The sequence below is a fragment of the Scyliorhinus torazame genome, chromosome 20 (genome assembly GCF_047496885.1).
Source record: "Scyliorhinus torazame isolate Kashiwa2021f chromosome 20, sScyTor2.1, whole genome shotgun sequence".
Lineage (NCBI taxonomy): Eukaryota > Metazoa > Chordata > Chondrichthyes > Carcharhiniformes > Scyliorhinidae > Scyliorhinus > Scyliorhinus torazame.
In genome coordinates this window covers 19,344,181-19,366,280 of record NC_092726.1, presented here as the reverse complement: position 1 = coordinate 19,366,280, position 22,100 = coordinate 19,344,181, and the positions used below count along the sequence as shown (strand labels likewise).

The following is a 22,100-nucleotide window of genomic DNA, read 5'->3' as shown; positions in this document are numbered from 1 at the left end:
CCCCCCCCCGCCCCCCGCGGACGTCACAGCCTGAATTATATTTTATTTTGCAAAAAAAAAAGAAAAACGAACCCGCGTGAGAAAGTCTGGAATTTTCCCGACTCGAGTTCGGAAATAAAAATAAAAAGGGAGGGAATTTCAATCCGTCGTAAAAAGCGCGGCGGTTGACGGGACAATCCCGTTTGTTTCCGGCAGGTGACGTCAGGAGGGGGAGTGGATTGTGCTGCTGAGGGAGACGGAGACAGACAGACGGAGAGAGCGGGCGAGGGAGCGGCAGGTAATGGAGGGGGTGAGAGAGGCAGAGGGGTAAAATGGCTTCCATCTCCATTAATCACTAACTCCCCGAGCGGCAGTGGTATCGTTCAGTTACTTGCCCTGAACCCTTTCTTCCCCCTCTCTTGTTTTATTTGAGTTTGTAGAGCGTGTGTGCGAGGGGAAGGGGGTGGGGGGATGCAGTAGTTGAGGCGGCCGCGGGTGGAACACGAGGCCGTTGCGAGGCGCGGCCGCCATTTTGCTGCCGCTTGCTCGCCCAGTGTTTTGTTCCGTAATGGAGGCCGACGGCCGTTTTCGCTCCGTCTTTCCCCCCCAAACCCCCGCTCGCTCGACGGCTTTCGCGGCCCAAGGAGACGGGGGAGTATTTTTTTTTTAAAAACATTTTTTCTTCACTTTATTTTCCGCCTCCCACCACCTTGTTTTTCACCCGGGGCGACACGAGGCCGCGATGGCGTTCCCGCTGTCCGGCATTTTACACTCTTTTCTCCTCTTTTGACCGCCTTCACCGCCACTCTCTAAGCTGAGGTAACGGTGTGAACCCCCCCCCCCCCCCCTTAAAATAAAATAGGCCGGGTCTGTAATTTAGAGCAAAAAAACAAGGCCTTGGGGGGGGGGAGGTTTTACTTCCCTTTTCTTTCCCGCCTCTGGGTTAACGACTGGGTCCACGGGTTTACACCCCCCCCCCCCCCCCCCCATAAAGCGTGGTGGTTTTTCAGGACCGCACCCACTCACATCGTGGTGTCCGCTCGCCCCGGCAACGCGTGGCGTCGCTCAACGTTCAGGAAAGCGACCCAGCTTCCATTCACCGTGTGAGTGGGTGCGCTTTATTCGCCACATTAGCTAAGGTTGGCTCCGTGGGTCTCACCCTCACAATCCAAAAATGTGCAGGGTAGGTGGATTGGCCATGCTAAAGCTAAAATGCCCCTCAATTGGAATAAAAATAATTGGGCAGTTTTAGTTCAATAAATGGTAGTGCAAGGCGGTTGAGTCGGATCAAATCTCCAGCGCAACCCCGTTATTAACATTTCACCCGAAATGGACCCCTCAGACTTGAGGTTCAATTTGGCTGCCACGTGCTTTGGCTTCTCTTGACTAATCGAGGTATTTGATTTTTTTCCCCCTCTCTCTCTCCCTAGACTTTGTTTCTGAGACACCAGCGGTTCAAACATTAAGATGGATGAGGATTTCGTTGTCCGTGTCCGTGGGCTTCCATGGTCCTGCACTGCTGATGAAGTGTTGCACTTCTTCTCAGGTTATTCTTCTAAGGAAATGTAGAAATCTTTAAATTGAGGGGGTTTGCAAGTTTGAGCTGTGAGTGAATTTCAGGAACGGGTTGGCAAAAGTAAGGCAATTGGGGCTAGAGGTGAAGGAGTTAGTTTAAAAAGTTAATTCTTCAACATTCCTTTCCCATGTGCACTAAGATTCATATTAATGTTATATTTGTCATTTCTAAAGAATGATAGTCTTCTCCCATGGCACATTATTGTTACATGTGACTAACTGAAAAGAAAAAGCAGTTTACTCGACTTATAAAAACTGCTGCACTTGTGTTCTCCAGAATCGTATTGAACCATAAAATGTAGGAGCAGAGTAGGCTGTTTTCATAGAATTTACAGTATAGAAGGAGGCCATTCGGCCCATCGAGTCTGCACCGGCTCTTGGAAAGAGCACCCTACTCAGGCCGCCACCCTATCCCTGTAACCCAACACTAAGGGCAATTTTGCATGGCCAGTTCACCTAACCAGCACATCTTTGGACTGGGAGGAAACCGGAGCACCCGGAGGAAACCCACGCAGACACAGGGAAAACATGCAGACTCCGCACAGACAGTGACCCAAGCTGGGACCCTAGAGCTGTGAAGCAATTGTGCTGACCACTATGCTACCGTGCTGCATAGTGTGCTCCATCTATCATTCCATGAGATCATGGCTGATCTGATATAATCCTCACTCCACTTTCCCGCCTTCTCCATACTCTGATTTCCCCCTCCTGTTTACACCTGAACATAATGCCCCAGTCTCTACAGCTTTCTGTGAAGAAGAATTTCAGATGCATTAGCCTCAGGAAATTAATTCTCAACTGTTCCCTCTGGTCCTCAGCTCTCCCACAAGGGAAGCAACCTTGTTGACGGAGCTGTTTTGGTGAATAATAACAATAATACTTGATGATTGGGCAAAATTTTAGTGCATGCAGCAATTCAAAAGCAACATTTTTTATTTTGTTGGGCGTTTGTGGGAAATGTTGAGGTAAGAGGCATTGATTACAACAGTTATTCTCCTTTCTTTGTTATGGCTCTTGGGTCCTCTATTGAATTTAGAAAGCCTACAGTACAGAAGGAGACCATTCCGTCCATTGAGTGTACTGACCTTAGGAAAGAACACCCGACCTGTACCATGCTCCCACCCTATTCCAGTAACCCCACCTTGGATAGGGCAATGTAGCATGGCCAATCCACCTAACCTGTACATCTTTGGACTGGAGCACCCTGAGGAGACCCATGACATGGGGAAGTGCAAACTCCACACAATCATCCAAGGCTGGAATTGAAACTGGGTCCCTGGTGATGAGGTAGCAGTGCTGGCCATTGGTGACTGGTATTTATGGGTTTATCAGTCCCCTACATTAAAAGGCTTTCTGTTTTTGATTGTAAAGATATCCATCAGATTGCACCTACCTCAGCTTTCTCATTTCTTCGAAAACCTGATTAATACATCCTTCCCAGGGACGGTGCACACTTGGTGGGCCGAATGGCCTCCTTCTGCGCTGTAAATTCTATAATCCTCCGTTCTGGTGTCCATGTGAATCCTCAAACACCTTTTCTGATGTGACCAGTGCAGTGAACCCGTTTTAATTATTTGCGCTTGGTTTTCTTTTTCATGGTCTAATTAACATTTGCTACTTTTTTTTTTTTTACATCTGTCCTTGGAATTTGCTGAACCACTTCAGACAGTCATGAAGTCTTTATTCTAGCCTTGTCCTTGCTTGTCCGTTCCTGTTTAAAATGTGTAACTTTCTCATACGCAAATCTCAAAGTTTCTGTTGGGTGTGCAGATGAACTGGTTCTGAACAACAGCCACGCTGAATACCAGCTTGCCTTCCAGTGCAGGCCTGTACCCTGTTTGCTTGTGTCCTGCCATAATGTATGTGGCTTTGAAGGTACACTAGGCAGTATGGGAAGTTTGATGACTTTCAACTCATTCTGTTGCTAGATATTAATTCTTGCAACTAATAGCAAGAATACATTTTGTGTTAACTACTTGGTGGCAGAGGCTGGGGTGGTGATTTGTTTGCTGGGCACTTGCATTTTCAGTATTGACTTAAAATTAATACACTATGCTGTGCTTTTGCTATGAGCACATTTGCTTCGCAATGCCATCACTATTAAAATCTTTTTCTCTCTCTCTCTCTGTTCTTCCCCCCCCCCCCCCCCCCCCCATTTGATTGTCCACAACAATAATTTGGCAAATCGTGTGCTGCTCTTAGATTGCAAGATATTAAATGGAACTGGTGGAATACACTTCACCTATTTAAGAGAAGGCCGCCCAAGTGGTGAAGCTTTTGTGCAGTTGGAAACAGAGGAAGATGTAAAACGTGCCCTTGCAAAGGACCGCGAAAGCATGGGCCACAGATACATTGAAGGTAAGATGCTTAAAGCAATCAGCTTGTGTGGGCCAGGGGAAGATGTAAAACATGCTCTTGCAAAGGACTGCAAAAGCATGGGCCACAGGTACATTGAAGGTAAGATGCTTAAAGCAATCAGCTTGTTGTGGGTCAGGGTTTAGAGAACCCCAAAGTGTCATGGAGTTCATCTGACCTGCAACTTTTAATAGATTGTGGGGTATGAGGAGCACACGGCCTACTCTACAGGTGTGGTACACCAGAAATGCAAAAGTATTTTTGAAAACAAAACCATGTTTGTGTAACTCCAGTTAACCTTTTTAAAACAAACTGAACATCTTCGCAACCATTGATTCAAATACAACCCCAAAAGAGTACAACACTATTGCAATGCTTACGCTGTCCTTTTAATGTTCAGGAGACTTACAAAAACCCTTTAACAGAAACACATCAGGTTAAAGTCGCTACTGAAAACTTTTATAGTTCTGAATTCACCAAATGATCAAGAGATAGTCTTTTCATGGCAGAGAGATCAACAGTACACCTGCTGTCTGGCTTCAGCTCCAACACTGAAAAAACTACAACAAGCTCTGCAGCAAACAGCCTAAAACGAAAGTAAAAAAGCTGACAAGACAGCCCAGCTCCACCCACACTCTGACATCACCGCAGTATTATGAGCAGCCAAACATTTCTTAAAGCAACATTCTCATGACCAGCTGAACTGCCAGCAGAAGGTTTATTATGGCATGTTCTTGTATCCTGAAGTGGGGTCAGGAGCAAGATGGAGGCAACAGTTTTGATCAGAGAATCTCAATAGTTATTTTGTTTCTGTTGAGTGGGCTAAACTTTGAAGTACATTCCTGGCTGGTGTCCTCCCTTGCACCCTCCAGAAGTTTAAGCTTGTTTGAACTTTGGTTTCTATATCCAAAATTGCACAATACCATTCCTTGGTGATATGCATTAATTCTTGGATACAAACATCTTATGTTTAAAATTCCTCCCAACTCAATATCTCCGCCTGCAAGGCACATGTTTCTTTGCTTTTCCATTACTTGCCACCCATTAAAGATTACTCCAACAAAAGTTGTGGGGTACAGACAAATTGACCTTGTGAAGTCATCCTGGAAATAATTGACCTTCCCATGCAGTGAATACCACAAATGGATTTCCTCGCTCAGAGATGGGCTTTAATTGTCTTTTCCTCTGCTCTTTGCGCATGTCTCATCTTTGAACAAACATTTTTGCAAAATGTCTCTCATTTACAACTTGTGTTCACAGTGTTTGAGACTAAAGCCACTGAAATGGATTGGGCACTGAAACATGCTAACCCAAATCAACCAGAGTCAACGAGTGATGGAACAGTGCGCCTTAGAGGCTTGCCCTTTGGCTGCAGCAAAGAGGAAATTTTGCAATTTTTCACAGGTACCTTTTACTTTTTTTATATTCTACTAACGAAACACCCAAGTATTTGGGCATGTGGGAATGTCAAACAGTAATTTTAGAATGGATTACTTAGGGGAGGTTTGGGGGACATTTGTGTAGCTTCGGATGGCCTGTCAATGGTGCTTGGCATTAATGTGCAAGGCTGTTCAAAACAAATTTGTTGATGAAGTCTGGGTGGTTGAATAGCTAAGTAATCACTAGAGTGGCACATAGAATTGGGCACAAGGGTTTTTTTGTTACAAAAAAGTTTCTTGGACAAAATAGTTTCATGCCTTTGTCAGTTTGCAACTTAAGCAGAATGATTTACAATAAAGGCAATTCTTACACCATTACTTAAGAAATGCAATTGCTGTAAACATGCAATCCAAAGAAAAAAAGTTGTCGATCTGGGGATTTTGGTTGCAGTTTTCAATAAGGGTCAAAGTTAGCTCCATAGTCCCGGCAAAGCTTATTGGACCCAAGTTCTGAAACCACACTTCTGTTTAATGGTGAACTATTTATTTTAGAGAATATGTTGCATTTGTTGATGAAACACCAGCAAAAACTTTTTGAAGGCCACAGTGGCAGCTTAAAATTAGCAATTTTGCTTTTCCATTTTGAGGATGAGAATTAATTTTTGTTCACCCCCAAAGTTAATCCTTGAGTCCAATCTTGTGAGCCAGTAATATAAAGGATGACTTATCATTTTATTAACATGTGAAGGAATTGTTTAGAACCTAAGTTTTGTGCTAAATCTTTTCTGACGCCTTCATCTCTAATTGGAAAAACGTAGCCATTGCAGTTAACAAATTCAACATTATTGCCAGATGTGATCTTCGACCTCTCAATTGGTTCAAATTTTTCCAGTTGCTTTGAATTCTCAGAACACTGCTGCTTTTGGCTGGAGAGATACTGATGTTCTAAACTATTCCTTTAATGTGTTTGTGTCCAGTCAAGCTTTAGTTTCTGGGTTCAGGCGGTAGTCGTGCTATAATTTGGCATCTGTTGTGTTGCACCATGGAGTGGTAGATGCAGGCATGTGCTTGCCATTCCCATGGAGTTTCCAAGCCCGCCTTTGCCAAAGACCAGGATCTTTCTCTCTACCGAGGAAGAGTTACCTGAGTTTCAGCACCTCTAACTATCGTTTCATAGCCATGTTGGCTGTCTGCCTGTCCTCTGGCTTCCATTGCCTAAATGTGGGAAGACCCACTGAAGGGATGAAAACCTAAAATGGGTGTATCTCCCTCAAATTGGGTTCTTTTGTTTCCATGTTTTTACTGATTTACAAATTGTGTTTACGATTTTAAGTTGTGCTACTGATGTCTCAGCACTAAAAGTCACTGCAGTTACTGGCTGTGAAGAATTCATAATTAAATCCGTAAGTTTCAGTAATTGCACCAAAATACCTTCTAATAAGATAGCCTTGGTATTAGTGGGTGGGAAATTTTGTTAATTATTTCACCATTCTATTTCCCTCTTCGCCTCCAACTGGAGGTGCCAACTATTTGCTGTATTGCATTTCATGTTTCTGGTTCCATGCTTAAATGGCTACTTTTCGTGTGAAACTTCATGGTGGGTGCCAGCAAAGGGGGCAACCACTGGAGGAGCCTCTCGAGCCCCAAGATGCCCTTATCTAATCCTATAACAGGAAAGTGAGTCATTGGCTGGGTTGAGTATTAGCATAGAGAAGCAGTTGAGGAACTAGTTCCTGGGTTAAGACTACTGCCGATTTGATTCAGCCTACTGATACTTTGGGGATTTGTCGTGGATCGGGGTGTGGGGTAGATAACAACTCAGTTGAAATTGTGTTGTGGATATCATGTAATTTAACATGTCAGAAAAGACGGGCTGCATTTGACCAAGTAATCATGTTCAATAAGAGTACAGTTAGTCACCAAGATGTTAGGCTGGTCACTGGATCAATGTCCTTGCTAACGATTTCTTCACAGTCAGTAACTTGCAGTATGTGATGTAAGTGGACTCTTAAGACCATGTACATTGGTGTATTGGCGCATACTTTGGTGAATGGACTGGCTGCATAGTGCTAGTTACCTAAAGCAAAAAGATTCTGATTTATTTTCTCATCCACTTTTTTGATAGTGGTGCTCGATGCTCTCGCATTTCTGTATTGTTTAAAAACCCCATCCCAGCTATTGAGTTCTGTTGCCAAGCAGTAAGTTCAGTTATACATGAAGCTAACTGAAGTTGCTGACTTAATCACCATACTTTCTTAATTGAGTGGTTGTTTATTCAATTCCTAAATTGAGGCATACTTGTTTACTGCCATTATTGATTTTCCAACAAACAAAACTAGTAGCCAGTTAATTGTGCTAAATGTTATGTGCTGTTTGCAGCCAGTAGCTGAAGGTCTGTTCAGCCTTCATTGGCTTGCGCAGACTTAATAGAATGGGAATGAGTGAGGTATTTTTGCACAAACCTGCAGATGGGTCTGTATTGATGTGAAGTGAAGAAAGTCACATTTCAACTGTGTTTCTTCATGAACAAAGCAAGTGAGAGACTCAACTTCTCTGGTCATGCGACTATGAATCAAAACTGTTGTAATGTCAATGATTCCAGGTGGATTGAGATTTATTTATCTGCTTTTATATTTGCCCATAAATGCACAAATATTTCCTAATTTTAGTGTGCTGACAATCCGTATTATTTTCCATTGAAACAATTTGAAAAATACTACAACTTGTTCAGAATTCAGTCTTGTACTATTTTGACTATGTAGTCACTATTTAATGTTGCAAAATTTAATTAATAGTGCCAAAATTGGTTATTGCAAAATGTCCCTTTTTATGCAAGCTTTGGTTTTGATGTGCAAGTCTTTGTTTTTGTTGCATATTTGCTTTATTTAAACAGCATTCTGCAGCCATTTGCCTCAATAGTCAATTCTGATATCAGTACTCAATATTGATATGATGTAGTATGTGTATGAGTAGGAATGTTTCAATTTTTAATATTGTTCCCCTTGTGGGGTATTTGTCCTTGGGTTGAAGGGTTGGAAATCGTGCCAAATGGGATAACATTGCCGGTGGACTACCAGGGGAGAAGCACGGGGGAAGCCTTCGTGCAGTTTTCATCAAAGGAGATAGCTGAAAAAGCACTGGGGAAACACAAGGAAAGAATAGGGCACAGGTGGGGATGGACGGAAGGGTGGCTCATACGTCTTTAAGCCCACTTGTTCAGGTTGCAGAATTCATCCATTTTTTGCAGAGAAAATAGTCGAACCTCCCACATGACATTGGAAAACTTTGAGTGGGGACTCAACTGATTTTTCTAAATTGTGTGTAAACGATGTCCTTTACTATAGGGCTCTCCATATATATGATTTGAAAAATAATTGGTTACAATGGTAATATTATACCAGGACAGTATTTACCAAAATTAAGTTTGTAAAGTTTTTGTCCATGGGAGAGGGCCCTACAGTTTAGGTTTGTCATCGATATGAACATTAAAATTACAATTGTTTAAAATTGATCAATTTAAAAATAGTACTTTGGTCCATTTGGATTAACTAAATTACAAATACAAAGAGCAGTTACAAAAATAATTTGTAACCTTTACAAACAAATGACAATTGTCAGCTCCCCCATTTGTAGAATTTTATCAGCGTAGTGCTTGAAGCACACAGCATTCCAGGCTTCTGTCTTCATCTGACCTAATGGGAAGGTGGTGACTAGTTGGCTTGCTGATCTTTATATTTTCTATTCTCCAGTAGAAATGTACTGCACTGTAATCAGTATTCTGATTTGTGTTCAGATGCGTCGGTGTAACTAGCCAATTGATGAAATTCATCCCAAATGCTTGTTTTTAGAACAAATGTCTGACTTGATGCTTTATTTGCATGTAGCTCGAGATTTTAATATATTGGAGAGGCCAGTTTTGCATTCCGGAAAAAAAAATATTGAGAGTTCATTTTCTTTGCTGTGTCACCCTTAGTTTGTTCAAACTTCACACTGGTATCACATTGCATTTAGATAAAACCAGGTTCCACAATCTTGTGCATTGCTTTCCTTCTGGAAAGGTGTATCCTTCAAGTCCATTCGAAACTTATTGAGTAGCCAGATGACTAGTTTACTCTCCGGTTTCTGATTGCCATTTGGACCTAGATGAGTCAGTGCTATAATAAAAGCATACTCAGCCGAGTTCATAATTTGGTAGAATTGCAGGGCATGCATCTCGTGCCCAGTGAGCTGTGCCATATCTGGTTGTAAAGGCTTTCACTACTGCAAGTAATGGTAAAATCATATTTCCATTGTTATCAGTCTTGACTGAAAACAAATATGCCTTTGTTGAACCCACATATTAATTTAATTGGTCACTCCTATGGTTCTAATTTGTGCTGCAGCAGGTCAGACATTTTTCTTCTATTTGGACAGATTATTGTGAAATTTTCATAGCTGCTGTATTTAAAATCTTCAAACGAATTGTCATTTTGCTAAGACCTTTTTGGTGAAGTAGACTGATTGCTTTGGTGAAAAGTTAATTTTGCTGTGCATGGTGAATTTAATGGTCATTGATAATCAGCCTGCTGATCAGTTACTGTAAGTGGCCGTGTCGAGGTGCCATCCAATTATAATGGATCAACCTGCCACTTTTCACTCAAATGCTGCTGGGGTGTAATGGCTGGAAGCATTTGAAAATTTGGCATAAACTATCAAATAACCGGTCAATATACATCAGAGTATGCACCACCTGTAATGTGCTTTATTTTTGAAGCCTTGCAATGCTTCAAAGTGTCATTTACCTGCAATGCAAAGCACCTCCCCTTTCTTTGAACCATGCTGTTGGTGTTAATTTTCCAGTATGGTTCCACAATCAGTGGTGATGAGGACTTTCTACTTTCCCTATAACTCCATGAGTGTTGATATTTCATATTTTAGAGCCAACTTCAGAATTGTTACTCGTGCTTCAATTTTCTTATTGCGACTTCGAAACGTGTGCTTGGGGAAATGGCTGGAATTGAAACCCTTTTCACCAGAGGAATCTGCACCAGTTTAACATATTTATCAATAAGTTAAAATATAGTCAAAACCATGAGGTAAATATATTCATTGTGGCTGTTTAGGTACATTGAAATCTTCAGAAGCAGTAAAGGTGAGGTTCGAGCTTATCATGATCCTCCAAGAAGGTTAATGGGACAGCGACCAGGACCCTATGATAGACCAATGGGGGGTGGTGGACGAACTGGCTATGGCGGTGGTCCAGGGCCAATGAGAGGAGACATGTTTGATCGTTCACGCAGAGGATCTGCATATGGTGGAGGTAAGAGCATGGAAAGTTCTTGCTAGGTGCCTAGCAAATTTTGAATTAATCAAGTGGATTTCTGGATCCAGAACAAATTTATTTGGCATGGTCTGTTTAAAGTTCATGACTACTTCATTCCAGGTATTTGCACCAGATCTGTTTTGTACAATGTGGCAGATGAATTAGATGTGGAACCGGCCTTTCAAAATTAAGTGTTTACGTTAATAGATCGTGAAACCCCACAGGGCATCTAGCTTGATACAATTTGTGTTTTGGTTGGACTGCTGAATTGTGTTTTCTCCTAGGTTATGGCAACTTTGAAGATTATGGTTATAATGATAACTATGGTTATGGCCGTGATGCATATGGACATAATTCCAGAGGTGGTGGAATGATGGATAGAGGTAGGTGAAGGAAGCTTTTGTGATGCACTCAAGTGGGCAAAAAAACTCTTTCATACTAGAACTTTGTTCATGCTTTCGCCATGTGGCATCTGAAAGCTGCTGCGGAACAAATACTTTGTTTTACCCCATGGGTTAAATTAATTGCTAATGGAGTTGCATGTCAAAAATGTATTGAATTTGTGCTTGACAGTAGGATATGTAAACCTATCATTAATTGATGGAGTTGTGCGCAGATGATTCACTAATGGTATATTCTTGACGTACAGGCATGGGTAGCATGGGCAGCCGTGGTTATGGTGGAGCTGGAGATGCTGGTCCTCTCTTCCAGAATGGTACAGGTCATTATGTACACATGAGAGGGTTACCGTTCAGAGCTTCTGAAGGAGATGTTGCTGATGTAAGTGAGACTTTTGGGAATTGTTTGCAAGTCAAGGTGTTGGGGTGGGGAAATTCTAGGTTGAACCTATAACTGCAAGGAACATCGGTGAAAATTTGGGAAAATAATCCCTTTGATTGCATTCAACTTCGAATGTTAGATTCCTGTAGTACATCTATAAATGGAGCAGGAGTGACGTACAATTCATTCTTGTATTGGTTTTTCACTTCACAAACTGACTGAATTGATGTTTGTCTTTGGTTCCTTATCTGACTGCTCTACAGTACAAATTTACTTAATGCCGATGAATAATTCAGTTAGCTCCTTGGAGCTCAATCAAATTGTTTCCAGTACCAGTGACCCTCTCACTGAACATTGCCAAAACCCATGTTATTTTGCTTGTTTAACTGCAACTCCGGTTTCCTACAGTTTTTTTCACCACTGATTCCTGTGAAGATCAACTTTGAATATGGTTCTGATGGTCGCCTGACTGGAGAGGCTGATGTTGAGTTTGCTACTCATGAAGATGCAGTTGCTGCCATGTCCAAAGATAAAGCACATATGCGTGAGTAATTTGTTGTGATGTTTGGAACAAAAGTCTTAACTATGTTACCAACGGTATTTCCTAATTTCAATAAAGGATGACTCTAGTTTGTCTCCAAAAAAGTGTTAACCTTGCTAGGTGTATCAACATATACAAATCATGTCTCTGGTTTATCTGTTGGTGTGATCTGTCGAGGCTGAACTTTAAATTAGAGAAAGTCAGACTTGTTTCCAGTTATCAGCTGAAAGGACAACATCCAGATTTTACTTTGAAAAATGACTCATTATTTTTCATCGGCAGCTTCCAGCTACAGAAAACAAATTCTCCATTAACCTTCGCACAACTGAAAAATCTCCCACAATGCTTATCTGGGCCCACTCCATCTAATCATTGAACATTAAGGGCAATTGATCATGACCAATCCACCTAACCTACACATCTTTGGACTGAAGGAAACCGGAGCACCCGGAGGAAACCCACACAAACACGGAGAAAGTGACAGGTCTCCCAAGTCCCTGGTGCCGAGAGACAGCGTGGCTAATTGCAATGCTGCCCCACTTTATGGTGGCTTTTACTGGTGGCGCAGTGGATCAATAGAATCCCAGAACTGCCTTTCCTATGCCGTGGCCTGTCCTGTTCCAAGTGCAAGTGAATTTTCTCATCTCGCTTTAAAAACCTCAGAAGCTCTTGTCATCAATCTGCGTTAAGGCACACAAAACTCTAGTCTGTGACTGAGAAGCATGCTGCTTACTCTGGGCCCTAACTTCCAACTTTTTGATTTTGCAAATAAATGAAGAATTGAGTATGTTTAAAACCACTAACCCCTGCGACCTTGAGGGACTCTGGTATAATCATCATATACTCAAGATTACTTGCATAAATATCTTTCGCCACTCTCAGTAAAGCGATCCATGCCGACCATTGGTCTGGACAAGTGAATCAAGCCACCTCAACTTGACCTGACTCCATGACCTTTGAATTAAAGCCACAGTTCCAAAATCTTGAACCATAAGACAAAACTGAAAACAGATCCGTAAACCTCAATTGTAACAATATGAAACCAGTTTGTTTCTATTGTTGCTTTTCATATTGTGTTGTCCTTGAAAAGGACCCTGCATAATTGCATACTGACTAGTTAATTTCATCTGAAAGTACAGAATGCTCGAAATACTCGGGTCCAGTAGCATCTGAGTGGGTTGTTGGACCACCAAGGACTATTTATAATTGCGACTTGAATTGTGCGTTTCCAGTGATCTTTGCGTTTCTCCTGATTGATGTTTAAGTCAAATGATTAACAAGTATTTGTCTGAGTTACAAGATCTTTGTGTTGGAATTCTGTACTTAAAGGCAACAAGGTGGCACAGTGGTTAGCACTGCTGCATCACTGCGCTGAGGACCCTGGTTCGATCCCTGTCCGAGTGGAGTTTGTACATTCTTCCAGTGTCTGTGTGGATCTTGTCCCAACACCCAAAGATGTGCAGGGAAGGTGGATTGGCCAAGCTAAATTGCCCCTGAATTTTATTTATGTTCAAACATGGACAGCGACCCAGAGCCGCGATCAAACCTGGGACCTCGGTGCCGTGAGGCAGCAATGCTAACCACTGTGCCATCGTGCTGCCCTAATTGCCCCTTAACTTGATTTTTTTTGAAAAACGGAATTTTGGACTTGAGTCTGACTGCAGTTGTATTATTTGTATTTTTGTACTTTCGGAATTTATAAAAATTGAGTTGGCTATGGCTGCTGACATGCAAATGTGGACCTCAATTGTTGATTAGTTACCGATCTATTAACTAATATTTTTTCTTGATTTTAGAACATCGGTATATTGAGTTGTTTCTGGATTCAACAGCCACCATGGGAAGTGGGCCTGGTGGATATGGAAATCACAGAATGGGTGCCATGGGCATGGGTATGGACCATTATGCAACAGGTGATCCATCAGATTTCTGCATTTAAAAGCTTGTCACAATGGACATTAATTGAATTAAGGATGCAACATCTGGTAGCATGATCGAACTCTGATTCACAGATGTTTACATAGATTTTAGGTGGTCTTATTCTGAATGCATCAGCATTTGTCGAGGTGGAGGAATCCAATTTCCTGTTTTTTTTTCTTTAATTAACCAATTCATGTTTTGAACATATTAGCTAGCTCCTAAGTGTTGGTTCCTATTTGAAATAACACTTGTATGAATGGTTGTTCTGTTGTCTGATACTAAACTGTCGTTATTGCTGCATCCATGGATCAAAATGGAGAAATGTTGATCCTCTACAAATGCCTGAATGTGGAGTACATTAGCTTCCAGCTGGTGCTAACCAAATTAATGCTTGGAATAAAATTGATGGGGCAGATTGTGGCATTGGTACCAGGTATTTAATGTAAATGCATGGGTGTTGCCCTCATTGCATTTGTTGAGTAATTCCCTTTTGGTGAACCAAACCTATTCTTTCCTCACCGTATCGCTAAATTTCTCCACTTTAGTCACACTGACCAACTGATATTTGAGGCACATATCTCTGTGCTTTTAGATTCTGCAAGCAAGCAGTCTGTTTAAATGTGGGCAACTTGCATGTGGATGAACCTAGCACAAAAAGCTGTGGAGACCATATATATTGAATGTTGTTTTCAATAGAGGGTGATTGAAAGTGCCACTTCATTCTGATCACTGCAAAATTTATTGTAGGGCAACTTTTTTCCTTTGAGAAGAAAGGGTATAATGATTGGACCCCTGAAGGAAGGCTATTTGATACATGTGACAATGCTACTGAATCTCAGCACTGCGCCACTGAAGGTAGGCCTTTGGGCACTGCCTGGGGCAATGCTAAGTATATGTATAATGAAGACGTCGGAGCAGCTTGATCACCAAGGTGAGGAAAGATTGAAATATCTAAATTAAAATTTTCTTTTGATGCATAGGCAATCAAGGAGGCTATGGGCACAACAACCAGGCTATGGGAAATAGCTATGGCAATATGGGAAATAGCTACGGTGGATATGGAAATACTGGAAATACACGTGGATATGGTAAGTGCAGCGTTGTAACTGTTGTGGTTCCAAGTATTGATCAATAACTTTTGCTTTGGAGGCGGTTATCGGGAAAATTAGTCATGGTTGGAGCTCATAATTGGTTGGAAGCAAATAGCTGCCTTCAGTTCATTGTCCATGTGGTCTGTGAAACAATGCTTCCTCTTTTTACACAGTTATGCATGATGTAATCTAAATGTAGTAATGTTGGGGCTTGGAGTTTATGGCAAAATTCATCTGGACGCAAGTTCAATAATGTTTCTTCCAATTCCAGGTTATGGTGGTATGGGAGGCGGTGGATATTCCAACAATCCAAATCAGAATATGGGAATGGGAAACTTGGACGCAAGCATGGCTGGATGGAGAATGTAAACTAATGTATTGCTGATCAGGCCATGAGCCAGAAGCTTCAGAACCCAAACTCTGCCACAATTTCAAAATGGATGACCAATGCAGCAGCATTGCTGTTTGTTTTTCTTCAAAACCAAAAGCAGTAATATTTTTACTAATAGAGCTACTTCGCAATTCTTTTTTATTTTTTTACATGTTTTGGTGTAAACCTAGAACGCCCATGTTGCCCACTGGGTAACTGTTTGAAGCTTCGGGTGTTAGACCTGATGGAGAGGGAAAATTTGTTTTGATAATTTTGGACTTGCGTGAATGTGGCAAATCAAAGTAAACATCTAGTGCAAAGCCTCCTTTTGATGAATTCTTACATTTTATTATTTTAAACTAAATCTAACTAGATCACATTTAAAAACTCTGATGATGAACAAGTTGTGTGATTGTGAATGCTATTTTCTACTTTGGTGGTACCATTTAAAATAAAATAAAAATGGACAGGGATTTAACTTGGTATTCTTTCTATGCTATTTACCAGAAACTACAGGACCACCAATGAAATGTCCACACTTCATTCAATTTAAGGTTGTGTTGTCACATGTAGAAATGTGCGGTTATGGGCATCTGTTAGAACATCTTTTGTGTCTGTTTTTTTTCTGTCCCAGTTTGTTTGCTGATGAGACCATTACTGCAATTACTCCAGTTTTTGGAGTAATATAAAATATTATTCATATTTTTGCTTCCTTTAGTTCCCCCTCCCCCCATTGGCCCCTCTGCCCATTCATAACAGCTAATGGTGATTTTCAGTTGGGTTGAAATGATGCGTCCTATTTTAACTTCCTAGAATGCTTAGATAAAAGCCAAGAAGCAGGTGTAGGGTATTGGTGGGTTGAGCTGTCAGTTCCTCCAGAAATTTAGATATGTTCTTCGTGTTTGGCATTGGAACTCCTGGTGAACATGTTTTTCTTCAGCAGTTACTAAGTTGATTTTTTTACGTCTGTGTCTGGTTCACATGGTTTTTAACCTTGATTCTTCTTAATACTTTGACTGTTAGCAATGTAGTTTTAAAAATGAGAAGTGTATCTTTGTACCTTTCTAAAAGGTGCTTTTTGGTTACCATGCTTTGTTCAGTGGGACATATTGACTTTGACACTTAGTTGAATATGCTTCTGAAACCTGTACATTTTTTTCAACATCTGAAAGAGATGACTTACTGTACATTTCTAATGGTGAATATAATAAAGTGTAATTTCAGAAATATGTTAACAGGGCGAGATTTGTTCAGGGCTTCAAGTGGGCTCCAGTCAGTCCTTTAATTTGGGGAGTTAAATATTAGCATCTGTTTGTTTTTTGTTGATACGAATTGCACTCTAGTTTCAAGTAAGAAAGATCTTGGATCTGTTTCAGGACGAGTTAATATGGGATAATCAGACAGAATTGAGTGGCAGGCGCAAGGTTTCATAGGAATCACGTGACCGATTCAATAATAAAATTTAATGGGGAATTGAATAAGTACTTGGGAGAAGTGAGCTGAATGACCTGAAGTGTCAGTCAAATGTTCATGTAGCAGCTTGAGTTGACAACTGATCTTAAGTGAGTCCATGGATCTGGTTGCCACCTTTCTCCACTATAGAATCGTTTTAAGACATTCAAGACCGAAATTGTTTCTTATATTATGGGTCTACACAATGCCAGCAAAGAATTACAAATTCTGCCTGGAAACCCTCAATTTTGCTGATACAAATGCATTGAATCGAAAAAGATTTCAGATCATTGTGCCAACCTTGATGTTTTACTGACTCGCATGATCACGGGTGAGAAGTTCAGCATCTGACTGAATGATTCTGGACCTGGGGACAATGCATCCTCATCTTGTATAATGCCATAGATATGCCACCTTCTCTGGCACATCCTTGGGTAGACGGCCCAAAACTTTCCAGATGGGGTGTTGACTGGACAGCCTCTGAATACACCCCTGCTCTTGTATTTCAGCTGTCCCAATGAATGCTGAGATTGTATTTGCCTTCCGAAACTGTCAACTGAAAAACTGCCTGTTAGCCTTGAAAATTCTGAACTAGGACTCTCAAGTTCCTCATGTTTCAGATTTCTGAAGCCGTTCCCCCTTAAAGTTTGTACCAAGTGCGTAACCTCACACGTTGCCACATTGTTTCCACTCATTACTACTTCGCCCACTCTTAGTCTCTCAGGTCCTTCTGCAGCTTTACCTACTTCTCCTCAGCACGGTATCATTTGCAAACTTAGCATCATTTGCTAACTTAGCAACAATTGCCTCGGATCCTTTTCAGATCGTTGACTGATAGTGAATAGTTGTTGACCCCAGTTCTACCAGCCAATCTATCCTGCTAATTTGTTGGTACCTCCACAGAGCTTGAAGTGGTACTTTATTGAATGCCTTTTGTAAATCTGTGTCTAGAGGCACTCCGTCATCCACAGCACTCCTTCAAAGAACTCTAAATCAATTGGTAAATTTCCCATTGACTTGTTCCCGATTTGATGTCTAAGCTTCCCTGTCCCTTTTCAGCTCTGAATTCATTATGTCCTCTGGTGAAAACCATGTATTTGTTTCATTCACCATTTCCTTAATAGCTAACTCCCCATTCCCACTCTGGAGGACCAATCCTCCATTTATTTTGTGATCTGTTTTTAAATTTCTAAATTTATATTCCAATTAACTATTCCCCTTTGGATTCTGGGGGCAAGACCCACACGGTGAATGTGCAAACTCCACAGAGTGGGCTGGGATTGAAACCGGGCGGCAGTGCTACCCAGAAAAGTACAGGTAATGGTCATGATTTATATTGCTCAGTCTTGCAGTTGATACTTTAATCAGGTAAATCCTGTCAAATTTCTCTAGAGATGAGTGAACCAGGTTGTCTGTTGTGAATTGCAGGAGGCAGATTATTTTCACACGTGCTGGTACTGTACACCAGGGCTTTTCAACATGTGGGTCACGACCTTTGGGGGGGGGGGGGGGGGGTCAGAATGATTGGTTGTGGCTTTCCAGTTACAAATCAAGAAAGAGAGCCAGTCACATACTGATTTCATGTGCCTTTGCCTGCATTTTCCGTGTTCTCGCAAGCAAGGCAGCTGGACTGAAAAACTGAAGATGGCTGGGTTTAAACCAAGAAAACAAATACGGAACAAAGCAGTATAAAGAATTGTGGCTTTGTTAATTGTCAATGCAAATCAGGATACAAAGCCCTTATCTGCTCTTTGCAGAAAAGTACTGACATGAGAATTCAAAACCTTCAAAGGTATTTGAAGACTTGACCACAGCGGATGCAGCGAGAACCTAAATATATAGCGGAAGTACTTATAAGAAATGTAACAATGATAAAGCAAGTGACATTGAGCAGCAAGCAGTTTCACCTGGTGCATTAAAGGTGAGTGAAATGGTGGGTCCAGAATGCAGTCGAGAAAAACATTCTCGAATGTTGACAAGACGAGAAATTCATGTAAACGGTTCATCAGATGAGCTTCAGTTGTGTTGGAGTAGCTCAGGCACCGACCTCTATGGAGAAATGGTTTTAAGGAGATTTGATACAGGTGCCCTATATCTGGTTGCCGACATGTGGCCCATGTGACTTGCCTGTATGCAGGGTTGCCACATTTCATTCATTTCTGCCTGTAGTTTTCCTACTGCTCTGACCTGTGCGTAAAGCAAGGGCAAGTGAAGTAAGGTGTGTGTGGGGTTGTCTACAACATTGACTGAGCTGGGCAGCACGGTGGCTAATGCTGCCTCATGGCACTGAGGTCCCAGGTTCGCTCCTGGTTCTGAGTCACTGTCTGGGTTGAGTTTGCACATTCTCCCCGTGTTTGCATGGGTTTCGCCCCCACAACCCAAAAGATGTGCATGGTAGGTGAATTGGCCACAATAAATTGCCCCTTAATTGGAAAAAATGAATTGGGTACTCTACATTTATTTTTTAAAAACTGACGGAGCTGTGTGTTCGCATCCAATCAAAATGTTTTTATCATTTGAATTTGATGACAGTTATATTAACATATAATTGGAACTTCCGGTTGCGGCTATTCTGCAAAAAATTGACTTTTGGGCTCTTCAGGGCCCCCAACAGCATTTTGTCGACGTTTCCCGCTGTGGGAAGGAGAGTACAATAGTTCCTCGCCAGTATATGGCTTTTACCAGGAGCGGGGTGACCAAAAAAGTGGTGGTGCGAGGGAAGAAGAACAAAATGGTGGCAAGTGGGGACCAGGCAGCGTGGATGCAATGGGTGGAGGAGCAACAGGAAGTTATCAAGCGCTGCTTCAGGGAGATTAAAGTGGACCTGCTTGAGCCGATGAAGGCTTCTAGCTAGACCAGATGGGAGGGGTGGACCCGTGGAGAGTTGCAAGGCCGGGGGCTTGGAAATTTTCATTCTCACATGTCCATAAGGCTTATTCCTGGATTGATTTTTATTTTGAGCAGGGCACATAACGAGAGTAGAGGATACCGAGTATTCGGCAATAGCCATTCCGGATCACGCCCCGCGTTGGATGGGGGATGAGAGGGACCAGCGCCCGCTGTGGCGCTTGGAGGTGGGGCTGTTGGCGGACGAGGAGGTGAGCGAGCGGGTCTGAGGAAGTATAGAGAGGTACTTGGAGACCAACGCGGAGGTCAGTGGGGATGGTATGGGAGGTGCTGAAGGCGGTGGTTAGGGGAGAGCTGATCACCATTAGGGCCCACAAAGAGAGGAGGGAGAGGCTGGTGAGGGTAGAGGTGGTATGCAGAGGTGCCTGAGGAAGAGGCGCAGCCTCCAGGCCGAATTCGAGGGATGGATGGGCCGCTTTCTGGACCAATTGAGGTTTCCGAAGGTGGTGGTGGGATTGGGGGCCCCGATTGGGCTGGAGGAGCTGACCATAGGGATAGGGAGCATGCAGGCGGGGAAGGCACTGGGGCCAGGCGGTTTCCCGGTCGAATTCTATAAGAAATATATGGACTTGTTGGGCCCGTTGCTAGTTAGGACCTTCAAGGGAGGGGGAGGCTTTGCCCCCGACGATGTCCCGGGCGCTGATCTTGATCCTGAAGCGGGACAAGGATCCCCTGCAATGTGGGTCGTGCAGGGCGATTTTGTTGCTAAACGTAGATGCCAAGGTGCTGGCGAAGATCTTAGCCACAAGGATTGTGTGCCGCAGGTCACCCATGAAGACCAGACGGGGTTCGTGAAGGGGAGGCAGTTGAACGGCACAAACAGGAGGAGGTCTGAGTACTTTCGGTTGCACCGAGGGACGAGGCAGGGGTCCCCCCCCCCCCCCCTGCTCTTCGCACTGGCGATTGAACCCCTGGCTATGGCACTGAGGAACTGGAGGGGTGGGGAGGAGTATGGATGTCGCTCTATGAGGACGACTTGCTGCTATATGTGGTGGACCCTGTGGGGGGAATGCCTGAGGTAATGAGGATCCTCAGGGAATTCGGGGATTTCTCGGCGTACAATCTCAACATGGGGAAGAGCGAGCTGTTCGTGGTTCACCCAGGGGACCAGGAGAGGGGGATTGGCGGGCTCCCATTAAAAAGGGCGGCGAGGAGCTTCAGGTATTTGGGGGTCCAAGTGGCCAGGAGCTGCGGGGCCCTGCATAGGCTTAATTTCACAAGGCTGGTGGAGCAAATGGAGGAGGAGTTCAAGATGTGTGACGCGTTGCCGCTGTCCCTGGCGGGTAGGGTGCAGTCAGTTAAAATGACGGTGCTGCCACGGTTTTTTTTCCCATTCCAGTGCCTCCCCGTGTTTATGCCGAAGGCCTTTAGGCGGGTCAACAGGAGTTAACCCTGTTTGGTTCCTTTTTCATTTTCTTGCTGATATTTTATGAAAACTTTAATTAAAATTATTTTTTTTTAAAATATTAACATATAATTAAGCAGACTTGTGAAGGCGGCTATGTGGTGCGCTGTGGAAGGCTTTGAAGGTGGTTATTTGGTACAAGGCACCTAAGAATCGACCTGGAAGGCTGGAGAAGAGGCAGGGCTGGTGGATTTAATTCTTGGTGACCCCAATACTCGATTGCCTGAACACCGGAGTTGATGTTGAGTAGGAAGAAACTACAGCAGACACCTTACTTCACTTGCCCTTGGTGAAAGACTGAACCAGCTGCTGCGCTCAATGGGGGCCCTTTACGGATATGGGGGGGGAGGCCAGTCATCTGGTGCAAGAGGAGAGACTGTCAGTGACGGGTTGCACTTCTCGGCAGTGGAACAGAGTGGAGGCAATGGTGGAACCATAGGAGGTTAGCAGATTAATGCAGCCAGGAAAAGCTCCGGGTCCGAATGGGTTCCCTACCAAATTTTATAAAAGGTTTGCGGGTCAGTAGATTATAACGTTGCTGGATATGTTCAATGAATCCTTGGCTGGTCCCAGGTTCGATCCTGTCTCTGGGTCACTGTCCATGATTTTGCACATTCTCCAGATGTCTGCGTGGGTTTCGCCCTATTTCAAAGGATGCTGAAAAGGCGTTTGATAGGGTTGAGTGGGGACACCGATCTGAAATGTTTGGATGGTGGAGCTTGGTAAAAAATTTATATCACGGGTCTGTCTTCTGAGAAGGGCCCCCACCACGAGTAAGCGTACAAACACCCTGAGTTCAGGTAACTTCCAATTGAACAGGGTGACAAGGCAGGGTGTCTATTGTCTCCTCTTCTGTTTGCTTTGGCAACCAAATCTCTGGCCATTGTCTGGAGGCCATCCACTAGGTGGAGGGGGATGGACCGGGGGTTGGGGTGGGTGAGCATAAGGAGTCTTTATATGCGGATGATTTGCTTCTGCATTTCGCAGACCCACTCTCCAATGTAGAGGAGATAATGAAGCTACTTTAGGAGTTTTGATTCCTCC

At 43.0% G+C, this 22,100-nt stretch overlaps 1 protein-coding gene across 2 annotated transcripts; it reads left to right on the top strand.

Moving 5' to 3' along the window:
* Nucleotides 1-116: 116 nt before the first annotated feature.
* Nucleotides 117-16,519, top strand: LOC140396937 (heterogeneous nuclear ribonucleoprotein H-like). Of its 2 annotated transcripts, XM_072485879.1 has the most exons (13): nt 117-277; nt 1,410-1,525; nt 3,757-3,912; nt 5,170-5,313; nt 8,319-8,457; nt 10,391-10,587; nt 10,875-10,973; nt 11,240-11,370; nt 11,779-11,914; nt 13,708-13,824; nt 14,579-14,686; nt 14,812-14,919; nt 15,194-16,519. In XM_072485879.1, exons 2-13 carry the CDS (start codon nt 1,447-1,449, stop codon nt 15,289-15,291), a joined length of 1,512 nt encoding a protein of 503 aa, XP_072341980.1. In that variant the 5' UTR covers nt 117-277; nt 1,410-1,446; the 3' UTR covers nt 15,292-16,519. The 2 variants fall into 2 exon arrangements, with proteins under 2 accessions (XP_072341980.1, XP_072341981.1); XM_072485880.1 differs by lacking the exon at nt 14,579-14,686 and having other exon boundaries at nt 118-277.
* Nucleotides 16,520-22,100: the final 5,581 nt, after the last annotated feature.

Bases quoted from the DNA above. Each gene is read 5' to 3' on its own strand.
- LOC140396937 (XM_072485879.1), top strand. From the start codon at position 1,447: ATGGATGAGGATTTCGTTGTCCGTGTCCGTGGGCTTCCATGGTCCTGC. The intron at 8,458-10,390 runs GTGGGGATGGAC...GTGGCTGTTTAG, and splicing joins AAGGAAAGAATAGGGCACAG to GTACATTGAAATCTTCAGAA. The intron at 10,974-11,239 runs GTAGGTGAAGGA...CTTGACGTACAG, and splicing joins TGGTGGAATGATGGATAGAG to GCATGGGTAGCATGGGCAGC.